General features: G+C 40.9%; 1 protein-coding gene across 5 annotated transcripts in view; it reads right to left on the bottom strand.

Moving 5' to 3' along the window:
- LOC103176554 (serine/threonine-protein phosphatase 6 regulatory ankyrin repeat subunit B) overlaps nucleotides 1-12420 on the bottom strand; it is a 63440-nt gene extending 51020 nt beyond the window's left edge. For all 5 annotated transcript variants that reach the window (XM_042336134.1, XM_042336138.1, XM_042336137.1 and 2 more), the window contains exon 1: nucleotides 12115-12420. In XM_042336134.1, the coding sequence (XP_042192068.1) occupies nucleotides 12115-12141 (27 nt within the window). In that variant the 5' untranslated portion in view covers nucleotides 12142-12420. The remainder of the gene's footprint in view (nucleotides 1-12114) is intronic.
- Between the last annotated feature and the right edge of the window lie 9910 nt (nucleotides 12421-22330).

The following is a 22330-nucleotide window of genomic DNA, read 5'->3' as shown; positions in this document are numbered from 1 at the left end:
CTCTGGCAATTCATCCCAGAATCCACTCAACTTGTTTTCAAAAACTTACCTTAAGACCTATTTTTTCAACCATGATTTCAGCCACCTTCTCTCCCACCACCCACTCCCCAGCTCAGTCAACTGTGTGAAGCATATTGAGATGTGCTCGTTTCATAGCGCTGAAAACAGCCATTAATACAAAACATCCACTTGGTCTGCCAAGTGTTCAAAATACAGAAAGTAGCATCAGACTGCCTCAATTATGGCAACTCAAGACTCAATTTAAAATATTCCATTATGGCTAATAATGGCAACTGCTACATCAAAATGACCATCGGGAGGGAAGAAAAGAAATTGGGGAAGAGGGGTGGGTTTGACTAAGACCAACCTCAACAATACAGTATGGTTTTGTACATCCAAACGGAAATTTAATTCCATGCATTATTTTTAAGTAGAATTCAGAGGAAAGGAGGCATCTTTTATATCAAGATGTACTGTGGTATTTTTATATATCATCCCTAGTTATCCATTTTGATATTCATTTAAATGCCGCATGAAACAGTCGGCCGCAGCTTTGCAGACTGCATCTTCTGGAGAATATGCGCAACAACTGAAGTGTGTGATTTAATCAAGTCAGTATGCTGAACAGAAAGAGCACAACATTTGTGCCAAGACCACATATGGGTGAAGAGAATAAAATTAGAATAGTGGCATTGTCCTGTGATTTACACGTACCTCAGAACTGAAACAATGCTGTACTTATCACAGTACAAGGCCCCTACTCACACCACGAGCAAGGCCTCAGTTGTGTTCAAGAGGGCAATTACACATTCAGCATTACCCAGCTACCAAGTGAAGGATTCAAGCCCAGTAATGTAAATTGCAGGAATTTATATCCATCCTGCTAGAAATAGCAACAATGCAGTCATCATAAAATGTTTTTAGGCCTAGAAATATGTTCATGTTACAATTGAACTGTATAATGTAATGAATATCCCCAAAATAAAGCAGCTAATGTTCACTACTAAAACAAAATAAAGAGTTTAGCTTTGGTTAGTGTGCACAAGGATTTAAAGAACCCTCAATCATAGATAAAGGGAATTTACCTATAACATGTCAGGTTTTCCCTTCTTGCATCCATTTAGATTTTCCCTCAGTTTGTCTAATTTGTCAGATACACAGTTAGATCACAAGAGGGGATTGGGTAAAGAAGGCCATTCAGTCCAGAATACCAACCAGACCCAAAAATAACATTTATTTCCTCATCGGGAAAAGAATATCCTCCCTACGACCCCTGATTAATACACATGCTGCACAAGCTTGATAGTTCATTGGCCACAAATCAGGCATCCAAGAAATTAATCTATAATAGGTTCCACTGTTTTGACTTGATATATCAAAGCTATCCGATTTTGAAAATGATCGACAGAAGCCTAAGCAAAGCACATTCCATTACAAAACAATAATATGTGTACCAGCTCCCAAATGTATCAGAAGAAACTTTGAAATCTCAAGTTCTGAATTGAATCTGAAAATTCATCCACTTCTCAGGACATGAGAAAAATCAGCTTCAGAAATATGGCTTCCCCAACCCTCAAACACAAAAGCAAGGGCTCTGTGTGGATTCCTGAATTGGCTGTGGAGCCATTAGGATGTCAAAACACTTACCCAATATTCCATGAGTTGCAAGTGACAATGTACTAATGCAGCATTAAGTGACCCACATTAAGGATGTGAACAAGCTGGTCTGCAATTTTTATTCTGTGGGGAAAGGAAGAGCAACTCTGGTTTAATCTAGCCGAGGGATATCAATGCTAATGAAATTACATGCTAATTACCTGTGCTCACAAAGAGGCCATTTTTGGTTCAAGATGGGGGAGGCAATTGATTTTATATTTATAGAATTAATGCATTTTTATTTGACACAAAGGACAACAAGAACAAGATTTGCAGTGAGTTTCTCATATCCTCTTCTGTTGCTACATAACAAGGGATCAGTTGAAATGTATTGAGATGAGCTTGATATGTTGCCATGAAATAACAAAATAAGATGTCTGAATTTTGGCTCAGGTCAAGAACAAAGCACGAGAGTTTACACTATGGGATCAAAATGTGAATAGTTCTGAATATTCTCTCACCATAACAGTGTACTATTCAGCCTGGGTGCATTTTAAAAAGTAACAGGTTGGACACCATAGTTGTGTAGCATTCTTGCAGCCTATTCTTGTACAAAAATACCATCAAACTAGTTACTCTCAATCAAGGTGCCTTTTCAAAGTAGAGCATGAGAGCTGCTACAAAATATTTTAATTTAAAGGCATTTTTAAAGCACATTCTGTTTGTGGTATTTCCACTAGCATTTATTGAACTAATTTCTCTTTTTATGCAGAATTACGTTTTGCTTTTCATTACACCCAACACACTTGCCACAAAGAAGAAACATTTCAGTTAGATGGCTGCACAGCAATTTTATTTCAATATGAAAAATTAAAGCATTCTGTGAAGAAATGGATCACTTAAATTTGTACTTCTGTGAACTTGCAGCTTGCAAAAAATCTTTGATAACAATGCAACAAAACTATCTGCATCAACATATATGAACACTGAACAATCTGCACATTAACTTTGAGAAAACGAAAGTCCATTTGATCACTTTGTAAATCTAATAGGAATTACCAAGGAAAAATCTTAACTAGATATCAATAGCTATGGATATTTTTCTGTCTTTGAATTTAGAACATTCATCAGCAGATTTGTTCAAATAACACATGCACGCTTCTGGATGAAGAAACTATGCATTTCCGGTACATCCATTTTGAAAGAAGCAGAGCACGACAAGAGGAAGTCACTTACAAAATTTGGTTTACAACTGCAGTGTTAACGCAGTAATGCTGAAGTCGAGCAATAATCCACAGATAACAAGTAGTACAATATTGTTTCAAAGTTATTTATAGAACAGTTCTATATTTTGAATGTGTATCATTCAAAACAAAGTTCAAACTCATGTTTCCAAGACAAAGTTAAAATGGGAATTGAAAGAGTTTGTATTTTTCAACAGCAAATGAACACAGCGTGCATTTAAGTACTTCCTTGTATACGAGTGGTGGGGATGTACTTTCATCACCATCCTCCTGACTGACACACACACACAAAGCTGGAAAAGGGGGATGTTAAAGAGAGACCAAACATTTTCCCATCAAGCAGTGACTACAAGAAGAGGGGTAAGAAGGGAGTGCTCTGCATTTCCCCACAAGACAAAGGTTGCAATGAGCCACCCCCCTCCCCGAAATTAGATACCTGGAAAAGAGGGATAATGAAGAGTTTTTGGGGTGGGGGGCGGGGTGGAGGAGAGTGGGATTAGAAGGGTTGGCTCATGTGGAGAAAAGCACATTGGACATATGGCCTGTTTCTGTGCTCCAGCCTTAACTTTTCTAATGCACTCCTCGTCAGTCTTCTCAGTTCCACCATCCATAAACTCCAATTAACCCAAAACCTAATATCCTCATTCTCAACTTCACATCCTAGGACCTTCCCATCTCTTTGACCTTCTCGTATCCCACTCCTCTGCTCAGCCCCTCTTCTCGGCTAACTCAGATTTGCTAAGCCATCCCCCATGGTGTCCAACCCAACCATTGTGAAGTGCTCAGATATTATCCTTCATGAAGGGCATTATATAAATAATCAATGATTCTAAAACACACAAATACTTGGGATTCCATCCTCAGGTGCTCTTGCTCTTAGGACTTGGCATATAGCTGTACTGTTAAAAAGTTCTAAAACTATTTAGGGAGGAAATACATTTGTCTATACAAAAAATTAACTACCATCCCAAAGAGGAACACTGAGAATTATTATTGAAGGATTGAGAACACCATGATTGTCAAAGCCATGCCTTGTGAAGTTGCAATTTTTTTCTATAAAAGAAAACCGAACGCTGAATTATTTAAGAAGTTTGAATATTTATAAACCAGGGGAAAATCTGCAGATGAGTCAGTGTGCCTATTCTCACTTACAAATAGTCACTATGCTTTACAGTAAATCCTGTGAAACACTTTCAGAAGTTTCAATGCTGTGATGAGGTGCTGTGTCAAATGCAAGGAGTTTTTAAATTTATCCAATCGCAGTGCCTTGTGTGGTGCTGAGAATATGGTCCCAAGTTCAACATGCTCGCTTCTCCCCTCCTTTTTAGGAATGGTTCTTCCATGCAAGCGTATTTTAGAATTAAAAAATCCTCTTGTTAATATGTTCCTACTGCACATTAACTTGAATTCCACAGAGCACCAAAACAACTGCTATTTTATGATGCTTGGAGTTAAACATCAATCTTATAGGTCTATTTTGAAGGGAAACAGAAACCATCCATCATCACCCAGCCTAACCTGGATTGGGCACATTCCAGTACCATAATTATAAAGCAAGTAGTGACAATCAATGCTTCATTCAAACTTAACGTCAAATGTCTAGGCCAGTGGTGGCCAACCTTTTTGGTCAGCCAACAAAATAAATTACCTTGATTGAATATTTCTTGACTTAGGCCATAAATCAAGACATATTCAATCAAGGAAAAACTGGAAGCACAATAATAATTAAATAGGGATGCAGAAAAACTAGTGTGAATGTTCTGGGGGGCCACTTCTTGACAGGCCTGCGTGCCATGGGTTGGCAACCACTGGTCTAGGCCGGGGGAGGAGGGGGGAAACTGCATTATCAAAGCCCTGTGGATGGGACATTGAAACAGAGGTCCACCTCCAACTGATCAGGTGGATGTTAAAGATTCCATGACATTATTCCAGATGAGAAGCAAGTTTCTGTGCACAAATTGGCTGCCGTGTTCGCCTACAAAGTAACTTATCGTGCTTTACAGAAAACTTTTTTGAGATGTTTTGACACTATAAATTACTATACCAAATACAAAGATTATTACAAATGTTTGCAACAATGGCGTTGCATGTGACAAACATGACCACTGTCAACCAGCCTCCTATCCTTGTTGCAACCAAGGCAGTTCTGGGTGAGAGAGGAAAGATCGACAAATGGCTTTATACTAAAAATATACTGCATAAAAACAAAAGAAAAAGTCCCCAAGTGTCTATGCTCTCTAGCAACTTACACATGGAAGCAACATTAATGCAGATTCAAGTTCCACCCTACAACTTAAGCCCAATATCCAATGATAACACTGAGTTTGACATCTGAGATGTTGGTCAAGATTTTGCTTGATGAAAACAATGTGTGCTTTGTTTGGATCTGCGCGAGTGTTTTCACCAGTCACTGAGCTCTGCCAACCCAAAGAAATACTTTAGGTTCTGAAATGTCCACCAAGGCAGTTGTCCCCAAAATGCTTTTATTGGTAGCTTTAACAAGCAAAACTCCCTGGTTTCTATAAACTATAAACTGCTCATGGCACCATTGAGTTTCATTTTGTGTCAACAATGAACCACACGATGACAACAGGAAGCATCTACACCCTACCTAGCACATTAAGGCTATGTTCAACTGAATTAACCATTTCCTCTTTCTTTAAAATTTTTAATATTGTCACCCCCATCCTGAAAAAACCTTCCCTGGATCCATCCCTGCCTTCTAACTACCAGCCCATCTCCAACCTCCCTTTTCTTTCAAAGGTCTTTGAAAGAGTCATTGCTTCCCAGCTTTGCTCATTCCTCTCCTACCACTCCCTTCATAAGACCATTACAGTCGGGTTTCTGTGCTGCTCACAACACAGAAACTGCTCTGTTCAAGGTGACAAATAACATTTTGTCCATCTGTGACCAGGGCTCACTCCCTCTTCGACCTCTCTGCTGCCTTCAATACCATGAACCACTCCATTCTACTCCACCGCCTTTCCTTTCATCTCAACCTTCAAGGTTCTGTCCTTGAATGTTTCAGGTCTTATCTTCAATTTGTCTCCGCCAACGGTTTCTCTTCCAGCCCCCCCGGCACAGTCTTGTGTGGTGTTCCTCAGGGCTCTGTCCTCAGTCCCCTACTCTTCAACCTTTACATGCTCCCACTTGGTGACATATTCCGCAGACATGGGGTACGTTTACCCCACATGTACACAGATGACACCCAACTTTATCTCTCTGCCTCCACCATCGATTGCAGGACAACTGTCAATCTGTCGTCCATCAAGTCCTGGATGAGAGCCAACTTTCAACAGATGAATGTTAGCAAGACTGAGGTCCTCCTGATTAACTCACGCCATCCACGGTTGCACATTCCACTTCACCAAGCCAGTTAGGAATCTGGGCATTTTGCTCGACCCTCAACTGTCGTTTCTCCCCATATCCGTGCTATGACCCACTCTGCCTTCCCCCACCTCTGTAACATTTCCTGACTCTACCACTGCCTCACCCCCTCAGGCCGCAGAAACCCTCATACACACATTCATCACCTCAAGGCTCAACTACAGAAACTCCCTCCTCGTCGGCCTCCCCAACTCTTCCCTCTTCAAGCTGCAGATCATTGGGAACTCTGCAGCTCATGTCCTCTCCCGCACCAGGCACCATGACTATCACCCTGACCCGGCTCCACTGGCTCCCCATCCCTCAGAGGATAGAATTCAAAATCCTTGTCCTAACTTTCAAGGCCCTCTATGACCTTGCCCTCTCCTACATCTCTGATCCCCTCTCAACCTGTCCGCTCCCTCCACTCGGCAGGCTCCAGCCTGCTCCAGGTCTTCCGCCCGATCCAACCTACCATCGGTGGCTGGGCTGTCAGCCTCTCTGACCCCATTCTTTGGAACTCCATCCCATAATCCCTTTGCCTTGCTCCCTCTCTTACCTCTCCTTCAAGGGACAGCTCAAGAACTTCCTTTTTGACCGTGCCTTCAACTGCCCTCCTACCCCCTCTGTCCTCCCTCATCCCAACCCTTCCCCCCAAGCTCGGGTCCTGATCCCTGACTGTTCAGCGCCTTGGGATGTCCTCCAGACGTGAAAGGCGCTTTACAAATATAATTTTGTTGTGGCTGTTGATAAGTAATAGAATCTTATGCAAGTAACTTACTGTTGTTGAGTCACGGAACGTGATTTTGGGACATAAACCCGTTAAGGACTTGCCTCAGGCTGAAACGCAAGATGGAACATTGTACAGTGGAAAACTGTATAAAGCAAGGAGAAATACTAAGAGGCCAAATATCTATGATTCTTTCAGTTTCAGGATGAAACCATCTGACATTTCAGCATACCAATGGAGGCAGTAGACATCCTTTGGAGCAATTAATAACACAGTACATCTATGTGAAGACTGTAAAAGCTGCTACTGTCCACTCAAAATGCTGATCAATGCAATCAATGCACATTTCACAAATGCAAGACAATTTTGATTAGACAATGGCAAGGAAATATAATACCTTTACAGAAAACAATTATTAGATGAGTGTTCAATAAAGTGAAATTCAAACTTTAAATCTCTTTAGTTAAAAATTCTGTCTTTTTAATCCATAAAACAGCAGCATTCATAATAATCCACACATTTGATACATCACCTTTCACATCAGGCGGACATCTCGAAGCTCTTGAAAGTCACTAAATCTTACAGCAAATCCTGTGTATTTTGTAGAGAAATGCAGTTGCCAATTTACTCATATTTTAATGCCATATTATCATCATCAGAATGACAGCAGTTATGAAAAACTCTTGCAATTCAGCAGCCAAAAAACAATTGCTATTTAGGGTTAAGAGTTACTATTCAATGTAAAACAATCGTCCGCTGAAACTGATAGTGAGTCACTGAACATTTCATTAACTGTATCATTGGGTCAATAATAATATAATAAACATAAATAGGAGTCTACAACATTGATGTTTTAATTCAATGATCATTTATGACGAGTGATAACTTTTGCAAATCCCTTATTTAGGGCAGGCAACAAAGTATTAAATTAGGAAACACAGGAAAAAGAAAATGTCAGATTATTTATGGTTGAAGCTCTTTAAACATTCTGAAGGTCATAACAACACTTAAGAGACATTTTTTACATAATACAATTGAAAAACATCCTACAGAAGTAATGAAACAAGAGGAAAAAAAATTGGTCATTGTTTGTGGAACACTGCTGTTTTGCTGTGTGCAAAACTGGCTGCCGTGTTTTGCCCACAAAATACAGTCAATCCCCATTATAATTTATCCTGAGAAGTGCTTTGAGATGCCTCAACAATGTGATAAGGCATTATTAAGTTCACAATATTTGGGGAAACTATGAGAGGAAGTTACATAGTGTTCAAAACATCAATTTCTATCACCTGCAGGTTCCTTTCTTAACAGTTTTCAATGGTCAAAGAATTTGGGACCACTATCAGGAAAAAGCTGGAGGTCCACCCGTCAATAGAAGCATAGAAATGTATGACACAGTAGGAGGCCATTTGATCATTTATTTAGTGTTGGTGAATGAAAGGGTTGTTTTTAAATTATGGACTAAAATAAAAATAATTTAGAAATTTAAACTGTAAACACTTGATACAAGTTGATAAGTACCCAATACCAATTAAGCAATTATGTCAAAACCTTTGCATGTTCAGCTGAATAAAGATTTTTTAAAACGATATCTAAGTAGGTGGATGTAGAACAAAGAAGAAACAGAGTGAGGGGAAATAGAATACGATTTACACATAGCTTTAACACATTGCATTTGTTGGCTCAATTCCCCACTGCAGCCGTCACACCTACAGCTGTCACACAACTATCAGCCACACAAAGGATAACTTTCCTTTACTAAAAAGGGAAGATAGCTTCATTACCTAAATGATGTTGGATATGGTCAAGAACTGGCTAAACTACAACCAAATAAGTATATTTTTGCAGCCAAGTTACAGCACAAGACAAACTCAGATTCTCATATACAGTTTCTTTGGTATCAATACTATAGTACGACACATATAGACCACAGAACAGAAATTAATCTTCAGCAGAGGAATACTGCAGATATGATATTTATATTTAAGATTAACCACACTTAAATGTGACAAATAAACGTGACAACCACATAACTTAAGCAGTCCACTAAAATGCAATAATCTAGTTATTATTAATGATAATCCCACACTAGGCTTCGCGACCCCATCACCTCCATTCTTGCCCAACTCCATTGGCTTCCCATCACACAGAGGATACAGTTCCAAGATCCCAGCCCTCACCTTCAAAGCCCTCTACGTTCTTGCTCCCTCTCCGACCTCCTAACCCCCTACTACACTGTTTGCTCCCTTTGCTTAGCAGGCTCCTGCCTGCTTCACGTCCTCTGCCTTGCTTGCCCCACTATTGGTGGGCGGGCCTTCCACCACTTTGCACCCACCCTCTAGAACTCCATCTCGCAGTCCCTCCTTCTCTCCCCCTCCCTCGCCACCTTCAAGACCCACCTCAAGACCCTCCTCTTCGACCGTGCATTTAATCTCCCTGCTTCCCCCCCTGCTCTCCACCCTCCCCCACCTTGACTCGTAACTTGGGACGTCTTCCCGACACGAAAGACACTATACAAATGTAATTTTGTTGTTATTGAATACAGTTGTGTTGTGAACTAGTTGTATTTTATCCTAAAGTACCCACGAGTATACAAGTATTGCAGGACAATGGAAGAAATCGTGTTTTATTTCAGAACTTTGTCCTTTCTTCTTCCCCCTCCCAACATTATAGTGTATGTCACTTCCTAAATGATAAGTCTGTGCAGCATTGCTCCATAAATGGGCACAAGTAGGTATTTGAAAAAGCTAGGATGACACCTCTCGAAGTTTGTCCTTTTGAGTAACTAACAAAGTTAGAAAAGCCACAGTATCTGGTTAACTATATTAAATCTCTATAAGGCAACTTGCCCAGACAGAATATACCACAAGATCCTCAAAGAGGATAGCAATGCCAATTAACTGATTTGAATTGATTGTAGTATACAAACTAATTTTTGTTGCCAGATAATATAGTACAGTGTACATGCACCTCACACTTAAGATTTAGTTTAGGACTTATTCCAAAGACCAGTGGCATTATGAAGACAATTTAATAACAGGAATGCATTAAGTGCAATGTTAATGAACTGTGGTTCACTCTGTCTCATAGCAAAGTGTATAATGCATGTACAGCATGATATTAACCAGGAAACATTTGACACTGAACAAAAAAAATTGAATTTGAGCAGCAGATTCCAGGCACAGAGAAAGTGGATAAACCCTTCCCCCCACTCCTCTGCACCTGTCTACCCAGCCAATTACAGACTTGCAATGGCAAGACTTGGTCAACTTCCCACCTTCTCAACTGAGAAACAGTCCCCAATATTGGAGTGTGTATGGAGGGGTGGGTGTAACATTTACACAATGTATTAGAGGCATCTGAAATTGTGATCAATAATATATTCTGGGTACAATGAAATTAATAAAACTACAAATTGGTAAATCTGTTAAGAAGTCCACAATTCCTTTGCTATTAATAATATTATTTTTAAATTATTACTTTAATCAGTGAGAACAAATTGGCTTGTACTAAAGCTGACCTAGTGAACTCCCAGAACATCATTTCACATTGTACATAAGTGGAAATATATAATCATATTGCAATATATAACTTTTACAAAACACTAGAACTGTCAAACAACTTTAAGCGCTAATAATGTCTTAACGGTGCACATCAATATCTTAAATGTAAAACTTTGCTTAAATTACAAAAAGTTAAAATTCACAGACCTATTCTATGTCACATGAGATTATATTTATGGAATTCAAAATATTAAGACGGAATAAATGTGTGTATTACATATTAAAAACAATTTTCTACAAACCCCGCAGTCTAAAAGGTTTCCCGAACAATAACCACATCCTCAGTGAACGAGCAACACATAAATGTAACCCTTTCCAACTCAGTCCAGCGGCATGCTATTGTTCTATTGCTAATCTTTGACAGAAAGGAAATGCAAGATAAAAGCAGCTAATTGGTTTATGAGAAGATATGTCACTGTGGTTTCTCCCATGGACCTCTATCGCAATTTCATCCGCCTGCCCAGATTGAAACACCATAAAACCACACATGCATCTACATCACAGTACTCTACGTTTCAAAAGAGGAAGTCAAGATTAAGTCGATTTCTGTGCAGGATGCAGCTAAAATGCAACTGTCATTTTAGTACACAAAACCTCCAACTCAATTTGAATTTCAAATGATTCTGCTTTCTCGCACAGAATGGTCCAGGAGCTATTGTAACACTATTCTCTCTCTCTACTACAGTACCACAAGCAGACATCCATCAAATCAGATTTTTGTACAATACTTAAGCTTTAAATTAGCAAGATTCAATGGAGCCTGAAACAAAGATACTACAGTGATCATTGAATACGCCCCTCATACCCTTAGTCGGTCTAACAGCTCAGCCCACATAAAGCTTTCATCTTTATTACACCACGAATGTAATTAATTTAGTGCCAACAGGAGTGCCCGAGATAATGTTACCTCAAACTACAGCCTTGAAAAAAAATACAGTAAATATACTCATCCCAGCTGGGTCCACGTCCAGAAAGGCTTCTCAAAGAAACCCTGGAGGAGGCTCCTCTCCTCACAAACAAGTCGTGTCACAAAATCGATGCAAATTGTACATATATATATATATATATATTTATATATAAATAAAAAGGAGAAAGTGGGGGAGTGCACTTTCTCCCCCCACCCCACACACACACACACACACACACACACAGAGAGCATAAATACTGCCTCTGAGAACTACAGATCTTCACACTTTACCCTGGGGAGAGGGAGAGGGAGGGTACAGGGTGTGTGTGTGTGTGGGGGGGGGGGGGGAGTGTGGGGGGGGGCATTAAGGGTGAATCTCAGTTTTTTAAAATTATTATTGTAACGTCTTTTGATGGTGATGTTGACCCCCCCACCACCCACCCTCCCTCCCCTAACACTCTCTCTCTTTCTTTCTATCTCTCTCTCATTCCCGACCATCTCCGCTTCCCCATCCTCTCATCCCCCCCCCACCCCCCAAGGCTTCAGGCGACCCTCCCTCCCTCCCTCCCTCAGACACAACACGGTTAAGGGGATAATTTGAGGGAAGCCCCCGGAGCCAGAGGAGACGCCAGAGGGAGGGGGGGGGCTTCTTCTTGTGTCCTATCCCCAACCCCATCCCACCCTCTCCCTCCCCTCCCCTCCGCCTCTTACCTGCTCCGTCAGTTTAAGGGCACCCATTCCTCTGCCCCGCTCACCATCCACCGTCTCTTCTTCTTCTTCTTCTTCCTCCTCCTCCTCCTCCCGCCGTCGTCGCCGCCGCCGCTCAGGACGGGTCGGGTGGTAAAGCGACGGTTAGTGAGAGAAAAAAAAACGTTGCTTTGCTGACAGCCCGCGGGCGGTTCAAATTAAAATAGAACGCCGGCCGGGCCGGCCCGCGCGCTCGGCGCGCGCTGCAACAGCCAACGGTCCAAAGCTGCTGCTGCTGCTGCCGCCGCCGCCGCTGCTGCTCTCCCCCCACCCCTCCCCTTCAGTCAGTCAGTCAGTCAGCACCGGCACCGAGTCAACCAACCTTCATACCGGAAGCAAGGGGCTCCGAGCGAGCAACCCAACCTGATAGGAGGCTCTTCACTGATGTCATTGCCAGGCAGCCCGGGCGGGCGGGCGGGCGGGTGTGTGTGTGTGTGTGGGGGGAGTTACGTTTAGTAGCCTAAAGCCCACCGAAAAATAGCCCAAAACGTAGCCCAATACGACGCGACGCGTCGCCTCGCTGGCGGCGGCGGCGGCTGCTGGTGCTGATGCTGGTGGTGATGGTGATGATGATGGTGGTGGTGGTGATGGTGGTGGTGGAGGGTCAACGGGTTTTAGGTTTGTGCTTTTGAAGTCGGGTATGAAAAGGGTTTCCAGAGGAGGAGGAGGAGGTGGGAGGGCTCTGGTTAAAAAAAAATAAAACGTTTCGCAGGTTTCATTTAGATCTTTTTTCAGTAGAAATTACAAACCCGCCCAAAGCCGTTTTTTTTCCCCCCTCCTCCCCTCCTCCTCCACGCACGGTACACCGCAAAACACGCCCAATTGGGCGAGAACCCGCCCAAACCTGGTAACATTGGGCGGCAGAGGTCCAGGGGGGTGGGGTGAGGGTGAGGGGGGGATTATAAGGATAAAGGAGGAGAACAATCCTCGCTTTCTGAGACAGCGCCTCACCGCGTCTTGGAGAACGTCTCGAGGCGGCTCTTCACGGGGTAGTCTGCCGAGCGGACGGACACGGGCACGTTCGTGGGCGACACGCGGCGGCCAGTTGCGCGCCGCAGCGTCCCGCGACCCTCCCAGTCGCGGCTCGGAGTGACCGAATTATTATTCACGATCGCGAACCGGGGCGCGCGAGCGGGCGAGCGAGAGAGCGAGCGCCGCGCTCGCCCACGCGCAAGCCCCGGTAACAACCGTTACAGAGGTTTGCCGAATCGTGGTCTTTTTTGCGCGCGCGCACATTTTCAGCAGTTCGCGTGGCCCGCGGGAAGCGCGCAGCACTCGTTGGCTTATGGATTTTTCTTTATACAATTTAATTCAGCTTTTTTTTCGTTAGGAAGCAGCGTTTCGCCCTTCTTCTACCCTCCTCCCTCCGGGCAATTTAAAGGGGAACACTGACTGTCGTCCAAAGGGGGAAGTGAAGAGATCCGAAGAGCCTCTTGGCTGCATTTTGAAAAATATGCAGTAAGTTCACTTTGCAGTATACTCTGTGACGCGCTTTGAGGCGTCTCGAAGACGTGTCAAGGCGCCGTACCAAATGCAAGGAGTATTATTTTCATCGCTAGCATGTCATGGACAAAGCATTGCACTTGCGAGAATATGTTATGCTGCTAAATGTCATCATTGCGTTAGGTGTTTGTCAAAGAAATAAAATTCAAGTTTGAGAAACACTTAAATATAATAATAATAATAATAATAATCCTTGCATTTGATATAGCGCTTTTCACGTCGGGAGGACGTCCCAAAGCGCTTCACAGAACACACTGTAAAGTGAATTGACTGTATATTTGTGGGCAAACGCGGCAGCCAATTGCGCACAGCAATGTCCCACAAACAGTCGTAGATTGAAAATGACCAATTTATTATTGTTTTTGGTTTTTGGAGGGATTATTATTAGGCTCTGTGTGGAGTAAGGAAACTTGCCCAAGGTTTCGCCCTCTGCCTGGAATTGAACTCAGGTCTCTCGCTTGCAAAGCGAGTGCTCTAACCACTGAGCTACAGGACTCCACAATATGAAGCTATCTGCCGTTTTCCTCATCTTTGTGATGATAAGCCCGGCTCAACCGATAGCCTGTGAGTCGGAAGGTTGTACGTTCAAGCCCCACGTGGCGACTTTGAGCTGATGGTGTGGGTTGACACTCCAATAGACTGCTGGGGGAGTGCAGCATTGGAGGACGTGGCTTCCTTCAAGCGCGACATGACACCCAGGACCTTCCAAGTTGTTCAGGTAGATGTTAAAAGATCCCATGGCACAATTCAAAAGGAGGAAGGAGTCTCTCCCAGAATCCTGGACAACACTCCCTTGTGATAAAATGGGTGATTCGCTTCGTGGCTGTACGCAGGGCGGGGGCACAGTACGCAATCACTACACTTCACTGCAAATCGTGTGAAGTACTTTTGAAACGTCCTCCCAAGGTGCATCGCACTATATCAAATGAAGGATTATTAATTATTTACACATGCTGTAACTCAGAAGGTGGTGTATTAGTGCTCCCTTGTTTTACCTTCAGCAGTGATTCCATGAATGAAATCCGAAGATCCACTTCCCTTACTATACTATATGTCCTATGGCCATTTTTAGGAAAGTTAAATATATTCCCGAACTAGGTGCAAATGTTTGATATTTTTTGCTAGGAAAACAGGAACAAGAGGAGGTCATTCGAAACCTTTTTCACCAGCTTATCAGATCTTGTCAGATCTTTCTTTATATTTTCCACCTGTTTTTGTCACCATTTACATTTCCTAGCATTGCGTCATCCATTAACTTAGAAATAGTCCCTTCTATTCCTGTAACCAGGTCATTGATAAATAGGATGAAAGCCTCAGCATTGGTGGGATACCACTTGTCACGGTCCACCAATCAGTGAACATCCCTTTTATACAAACCTTCTGCCTCTGCTACCTTCCCAACCAATTTCCGAGCCATTACAAAATGTGGGTCTTATTTATAGCTAATAATCTTTTATGTGGCACTTTATCAATGCTTTCTGAAAATTGATGTCCATCAATCCTTTTCCATCACCTCTGTGGTTCTGTCAAAGAACATTACATTAAATTATTACACATACTGAATAACTCCATTTATGTTCCTGATTTGCATTGCATAAAATAAACCTCATATAATAAAGGCAGTATTATTCTATGGATGGTTATGAATGTTCTTTTATTTATGCAAGGGACTGTTATAGAAACTTATGCCTTTGGCAGCGAATTACTAGGATCTGGCAGAGATTTGTTACCAAAAGTGCAAGAAAATTGGGTTTATGCCTTTGTGAATATACCAATAACTTGTGTTTGATATAGTGCCTTTCACATCAGGTGGACGTCTCAAAGCGCTTCACAGAACTTACTGCAAAACACAATGATTCTATATTTATATTCTATAACAGCAACAACTTGTATTTATGTAGAGCCCTTCACGCTGGGGAGCGTCCTGGATGGAGCGCTTGAACCAAACACCCAAATTCAGTGTTTTCATGCATGCAACAAGGTGCGTCAATTAAACCATCAGTTAAACACTGAATGATGCAGTCTTCATGTAATACTACAAAAAGTAAAGAGTACTCAAATTACAGTAATTGTAAAAAAGGTTTGGCACACTTGTGCCCTCTGCTGTTCATTTTACAAAGAGCAATATTTTGCTCGCTTACATTAAGATGTAAAATGAAGTGTAATCTCATATTTCTCAATGGGATTCCTTAATAAGGAATCTAAGCCGCTGCACAAAAGTTCTGTCAGCCAATTCAATCTACTTTCCGAGCGGAGTTGCCACACATTGGGAATTCCAACAGGGATTCCTTCTTTAGGATTCCATTTGGAAATCTCTCAAGTTAGATCCCACTGTGTTTGACGCAGGATTCTGCTACAAGTTCCCCAGCTGTTCATACAACATGTAGTGTGCACTATGTATGTGTGATCAATCATGCGACATACCAATAGTTATACAGCAGTGGATCAGCATAATACATAAGTCATGATACATGATTAAATAGCATTTTGACATCCTAACACTCTCCCAATCCATTCTCCCCTTGTTCATGTTCATCTTAAACATCCACATCATTCAAGGGGCTGGTCCAGCTAGTTGACATCTCCTTTGACGCAGTCCTTGGTTGGTCCACAAGGAGGCATATTTAGACCCATTGGTTGGGAAAGCATTTGGAATAACACCTCCCGCCAGCAAAGAATTGCTATTCGACCCAACACTTTCACATTTACTAAAAACACTCAGCTACATGTCCATGATTTATACACACAAGAGGCTGACCCCACCTGGAGCATCAAAAAGAAGAGATAGCTAAGGTGAACAAAATACCAGATTCTCACAGCTAGGGAGCCATTGAGATGAAATCATCCAGGACCAATTTCAGAGCACCTGCTAGTGGTGGCCAGTTACAAAGTACCATTGCTGGATATCTCGAAACGCACCCCACGCGAAGGGTGCCATATAAGTGCAAGTTGTTGTTGTTGCTGTCTCTGAGAAGCTCCCATGTTTACCTACATCTTAGCTGGGTATGACAATTCAAGAAATTAAGGAGGAGAAATTTTAAATTGCCCCACAAGTACAGTCCTGGCTTCTAATTTATACATGTATGATGCTGTAGTAATTTCCACCAATTTGAAACAAATATAGTGACATAATATATTGGGGGAGTTACAAAGAATGATGTTTGTACTGAACAGTATTCAAATGCTTTAATTATTACCTGGATAACTATTAATAAACAACAGATGTTTGGTTATATAAAGCAAAGCTGGATCAAGTGAAGGATCAGCTGGGCTGGTAATTCGCCAACTTTCACTGTGAGGAAAATACAACAGAATAGAATCGAAAGTTTGTCTACAATTATTCTAGTCTAATCTTGAATTATATTTTGTTTGGAAACTACTGTGAAATAGGCTCAGTCATGTTTGTACAATTCAATTTCAGATTAAAATCAAATAATACCCCGGGGACTGAGCTTTATAAGTGCAACAGCAGCTACCCAGTCGACTCACTAAGACCCAATGATTCACTTGTATATCTTATAGGCTTTATATATTGCATTACAAAACAATATATTATTGTAGATATAGATTGGAAAAATGAACTTTGGCTGGAACTCAATACAAAGAATTCAAATACTATTGGCATGCAGCAAGACTGTTCTAAAAAAGGATATGCAATTATTTTAAAAGTAAATCCAGGCAATAAAAACAAGCACAAGATTTTTATCTTGCTCAAATTAAGCGGCAATCATATTAAATACCTTGTCTGGACATGAGAAACATTATAATTGTTTAATATAATCTTATATACAAGTTATACAAATGTAATTTCGTTGTCATTATCTTATATTCTCATATAAAGAAAAAGCTATTAACATTTAATGACATGTTTCGCCCACAAAATACAGAGTCAATTCACTTTACAGTATATTTTGTGAAGTGCTTTGAGACATCGCAAAGACGTGATAAGGTACTATATCAAATGCAAGGATTATTATTTTTCATTATTATTGATGTTAAACTCATCATAATTAGAGGTATGCAAGCAATCTACTGGTTACAACACTCATTTCCTGACCAGTTTTTACAGCTGATGGTTACTTGAACACATCTCCCACAACTGGGTTGATCACAGACTTGTGATGGAGAGGCACAAACCTGAAGTTCTAGGGGTAGGAGGTACAGGAATTTTTGTTTTAAAAAATCAGTAGTTCAAATTATGCGGTTGGTCAACACAAATTTCAAGTCCCACGATTGTGCCATTTGATTCCACCTTTCACTACTGGTAAATAAATTCTCTGAGTTCTTGAAAAATCTGTTTGATCGAGTGCGACGGGAAGTATGGGGATAGGCGTGAAAAACTAAATGCTTCCTAATTGCAGTGTAAGCTTTAAGAAGATAAATGACATCTCAAAGCGCTTCATAGAATATACTGTAAAGTGAATTGACTGTATATTTTATGGTTAGTATCTGAGGGATCAGAGAATACAGGAGATACTTTAATATATCAGTGTTGTGAGAACCATTACACTAATAAAAATGAATCTCCACCCAGCTGAAATGGAATTGATATGATAGCCATAGAAATGTCCTTTGACTTTTATGTATGCTTAACACGGAAGTTGCATATTTATCAAGGTTAGTGCAACAACCATGCTGAGAAAGGCATTAGTGATCGCATTTCTTCTCAATTGTGCAGTTCCCAAACCGACAGTGAAAAAAGTGTCATTTTAATAGTTCAAGGGTGCATTCCCTTGAGAGTCAATAAAAACAAAAGAGCAGGAAAAATATAGTTTGCGTATTTAAAAAAAAAACTCCTTTGAGAAGCAACATAACACCAGTACCCCAAAAATAATTTGGTCATTTAAGTAATAATCAAGAATGGATAGAAAGGGATACATTTAAAATTGGGAAAGTTAGTTTCTACTTCTGTGCATGGGATGAGTGTTTAGAAGATTGTTTTATTCTATATATTCTAAATTTCCAGACTCTGGTTTCTGCGGTAACTGACTTATACCCACCAACCCACACTAACAGAGGAGCAAGCTGCTGACATTTACTGTCTGGCCTTACACATAAACTGCTTGGGCAGGATATTGGAGGTCTGTCAGTATTACCAACAATTTGGCCCATTACATTTCAGTGTATAGGTTTATGCATTCCTGGTACTATCATTATCACTGTAAAAAGTGGCTGCAGATTTACTGAAATCTTTTTACCTAATTTTTTTTCAATGATTCAATGGGATACAGTTGGATAACTCTCATCAGAAGACAATTCCTGCATCTAGCACGCTACAAGGTTCATCAGTCACATCTCCATTTGAAATCTAAAATGTGCCGTTATATCTGTTGCTCATTTCCTTTTCTGTCTGTCTGGGGAAATTCTGCTTCTTTTTAGGGGTGAAAATAGATTCAGATGATAAACTAACACAACAAACTGCTGACATACATTAAACACCACAGACTCATTGGAATTGTCAGTGTTTGTTTCAGATGTCTTGAAGTGGAGTCCTGTAGCTCAGTGGTTAGAGCACTCGCTTTACAAGCGAGAGAGCTGAGTTCAATTCCAGGCAGAGGGCGAAACCTTGGGCAAGTTTCCTTACTCCACACAGAGCCTAATAATAATCCCTCCAAAACCAAAAACAATAATAAATTTGTCATTTTCAATCTATGACTGTTTGTGGGACATTGCTGTGCGCAATTGGCTGCCGCGTTCGCCCACAAATATACAGTCAATTCACTTTACAGTGTGTTCTGTGAAGCGCTTTGGGACGTCCTCCTGACGTGAAAAGCGCTATATCAAATGCAAGGATTATTATTATTAAGGGTCAAGGATGCTTTTAATAACGTTCTTTGTTCTGAATATACAGTTAAAAAGCTTCTCAAAAAGTCCCGTAAATCAATGTAACCATAGGAAGTCAGGTATTTTAGGTAAATAAAAAAAGTAATCTTACATTCAGGCTTCAAATAAAAGACAGTCAACACACAATAAACACGATGACTTTTTCTTATATCGCATCACTTTTAGGAATTTAATAAACCTGCAAGTTATCTAAAGGCTGTAGAATGGAGTCATACTATTGAACTGTAAGAAATGTGAAAACATTCTCAAATTTCCATTCCTACACAACATTGCAGCAATTAATTGTAGATTAAAGAATGCATTTATTTATTCTAGTGAATATTGCTTACATTGGTCTCTGTACCGTATAGGGGAATAAAGGGGTCACTAATAAAGGTTTATGGTAAAGTTATAAATGGTCATTCAAATGGAGTATAAAAGTAACACATTGATGGAGACCAATACATTTTTATTCCCAAATGATGATCTTCATCCTTTTTGTGTCAAGCACTCTGAGACGCAGTCCAGTGTGATGGGCGCTATATAAATGCAAGTTGTTGTGTTAGTTTTTTTTAACTCATCTCCTAATTGATCCCTTGACCCTCAAAATATTCTTTGTATCTCTACCAATGCTGATCTTGATTTTTACCCAAACAGTTGTTCACTATCTTTAACTCCACTTTGGTAAAGTGCTAAGACTGGACAATATTCATTTGTTTGAGGGATTTTCAGTCATTGTTCACATCAGCATTTTGGAGTGAGTAAATACGATGATTACTAGATGCTTATTTATCCGAGTTCCACAGACTGTCTAGGAATTATCCCTGCATTCTAAAACTGACTGGAAAACTTCCATGACGAGAGCACAACATTTTGAACATAAAAGACGCGAGATAAAATATTGTGGTTACAAGAACACAATTTATTTCTACTCACGGGAAGACCTAGACAAATGCTGTCCTTTACCTGATCTCAACAAACATGTATCTTCCAGGAGAGATAACTGAACTACATTAGACTCAAAAACAACAACAACAAAATGACATTTATAGAGCGCTCTTCATGTCGGAAGGATATCCCAAAGCGCTGAACAGTCAGGTGTCGGGGCCCGAGCATGGGGGAGGGGGGATGGTGTAGGGGTGAGGGAAGGCAGAGAGGTGGGAGGGAGACCAAAGGTACGGTCGAAGAGAAGGGTCTTGAGACCGGCCTTGAAGGAGGCAAGGGAGGAAGCGAGGTGAAGGGATCGTGGGATGGAATTCCAGAGTGTGGGGGCAGAGAGGCTAAAAGCCCGGCCACTGATGGTAGGGCGGGTCGGGCAGGAGACATGGAGCAGCCCGGAGCCCGCTGAACGGAAGAACAGACTCCACATTAAGATCAACTTATTGCCATTATATTATTAATATAACACTGTTCCTTTTGACTGAATTAACTTAGTACAGCACAAATTACCACAGCACAGAAAATACGCCGAATTGTCACTTCATTCTTCATTGTTACTGCAACCAACTGGATTGAAGCAAAAATGCTTGTGATATAGAGATCAAGCGAGGGATATCGTGTCGGTGTGACAGGATGGAGAAGTGAATTTGAGGAAAACCCGTTTTCACCATAGCAACAGCTCACTCAAGCTCCTCAATTAAAACAGCTTCATGCTCTGAAGATGGAAAATAAAGTTTATCAGAATTTCTAATTTCCTCAGCTTGATGAATCCAGAAATATTTATTTCACGACTGCTACAAAATTTTCCTCTAATGAATATGTTATTAAGCTGCAACTTAATACTGCTTGGATTTATTGTGCATTTGCCTACAGTCACTATACTTGGCAGAGGATAGCACCACCACCAATACTGCAGCACACCCCAGCAATGCTTTGGAATAGCAGCCTCACTGTGTGAGTTCAAAGTCCCGCCATTGAGACTTCGAAGCAAGAATGTGAACAACTGAGCCAGGCTGACACCATTATAAGTAGAATGTTACAAGTCTCAGTATAAAAGACATAAATGCATTTAGCGTTCCCATGTATTATATGTTGCTTACATGTTGTTCAAAAGAAAATATATTTAGCTACGTAAAATGACTATGATAATTTTAAGTGTTAAATTTGATAATGAAACCATCTGAATTTGTTGAAAGTGCCAGAATACAAGCTGTAGGTATTAGAGGCGTTACGTTATTACACAACTGATAACATGGTGTATTCACTTCAGCTCAATCCACAATGAGGAAGGATATTGCAAAAATAGGATTAAAGTCTAACCAGCATTCATGACTAGCCTACTTTACAAGGGTTTGTAGGCCAATCTCTACTAGAAATAGGGCTGTTCGTTCTTAAAGTGGGTCACATCAGTGAAAAACAAGAGGTGTCTGCTCGTATGCCTGAACTGTTACTGCCTGTTTGCCGATGTATAGATCGTCTTGTGGCAAGGGCACTTATGGTTGGGGTCCTGGAAGTTAATTTGCCTATTTTAATGGCTCCTGTGTTGTAATTGAATGCACAGGCAATGCAGACTTTTCAGTATGCAATGTTTTTACATTTGCAGAAAATACAAGAAAATATCCCTTTTTTTTGTGTGATGCAAATTTTTGCAACTATATTTGGCCCCCAAAAAACGCAAAAGGCAAGACAGTATACATAGCTGTAATTGGAATGTGTATTGGATATGTGTCCAAGATGTGGGCTGGAGGATAGTGGCAGTGCTCATCCTGAGCTGTGTCACACCCCACAAAGCTTGCAGGGAGATTCTGTTACCTGCTATGTACCCAGTGAGGGCTCAAAACTTTTATCAAATGTGATATGACCAACTACTAACTATCCTCCCTTGTGTTCAAAGCTCTCCATGGCCTTGCTCCTT

This window comes from Callorhinchus milii, unplaced genomic scaffold (genome assembly GCF_018977255.1).
Source record: "Callorhinchus milii isolate IMCB2004 unplaced genomic scaffold, IMCB_Cmil_1.0 Scaffold6, whole genome shotgun sequence".
NCBI classification, from domain to species: Eukaryota; Metazoa; Chordata; class Chondrichthyes; order Chimaeriformes; family Callorhinchidae; genus Callorhinchus; species Callorhinchus milii.
Note: the sequence above shows the minus strand (reverse complement) of the source record. Positions and strands in the feature narration are given on the sequence as shown.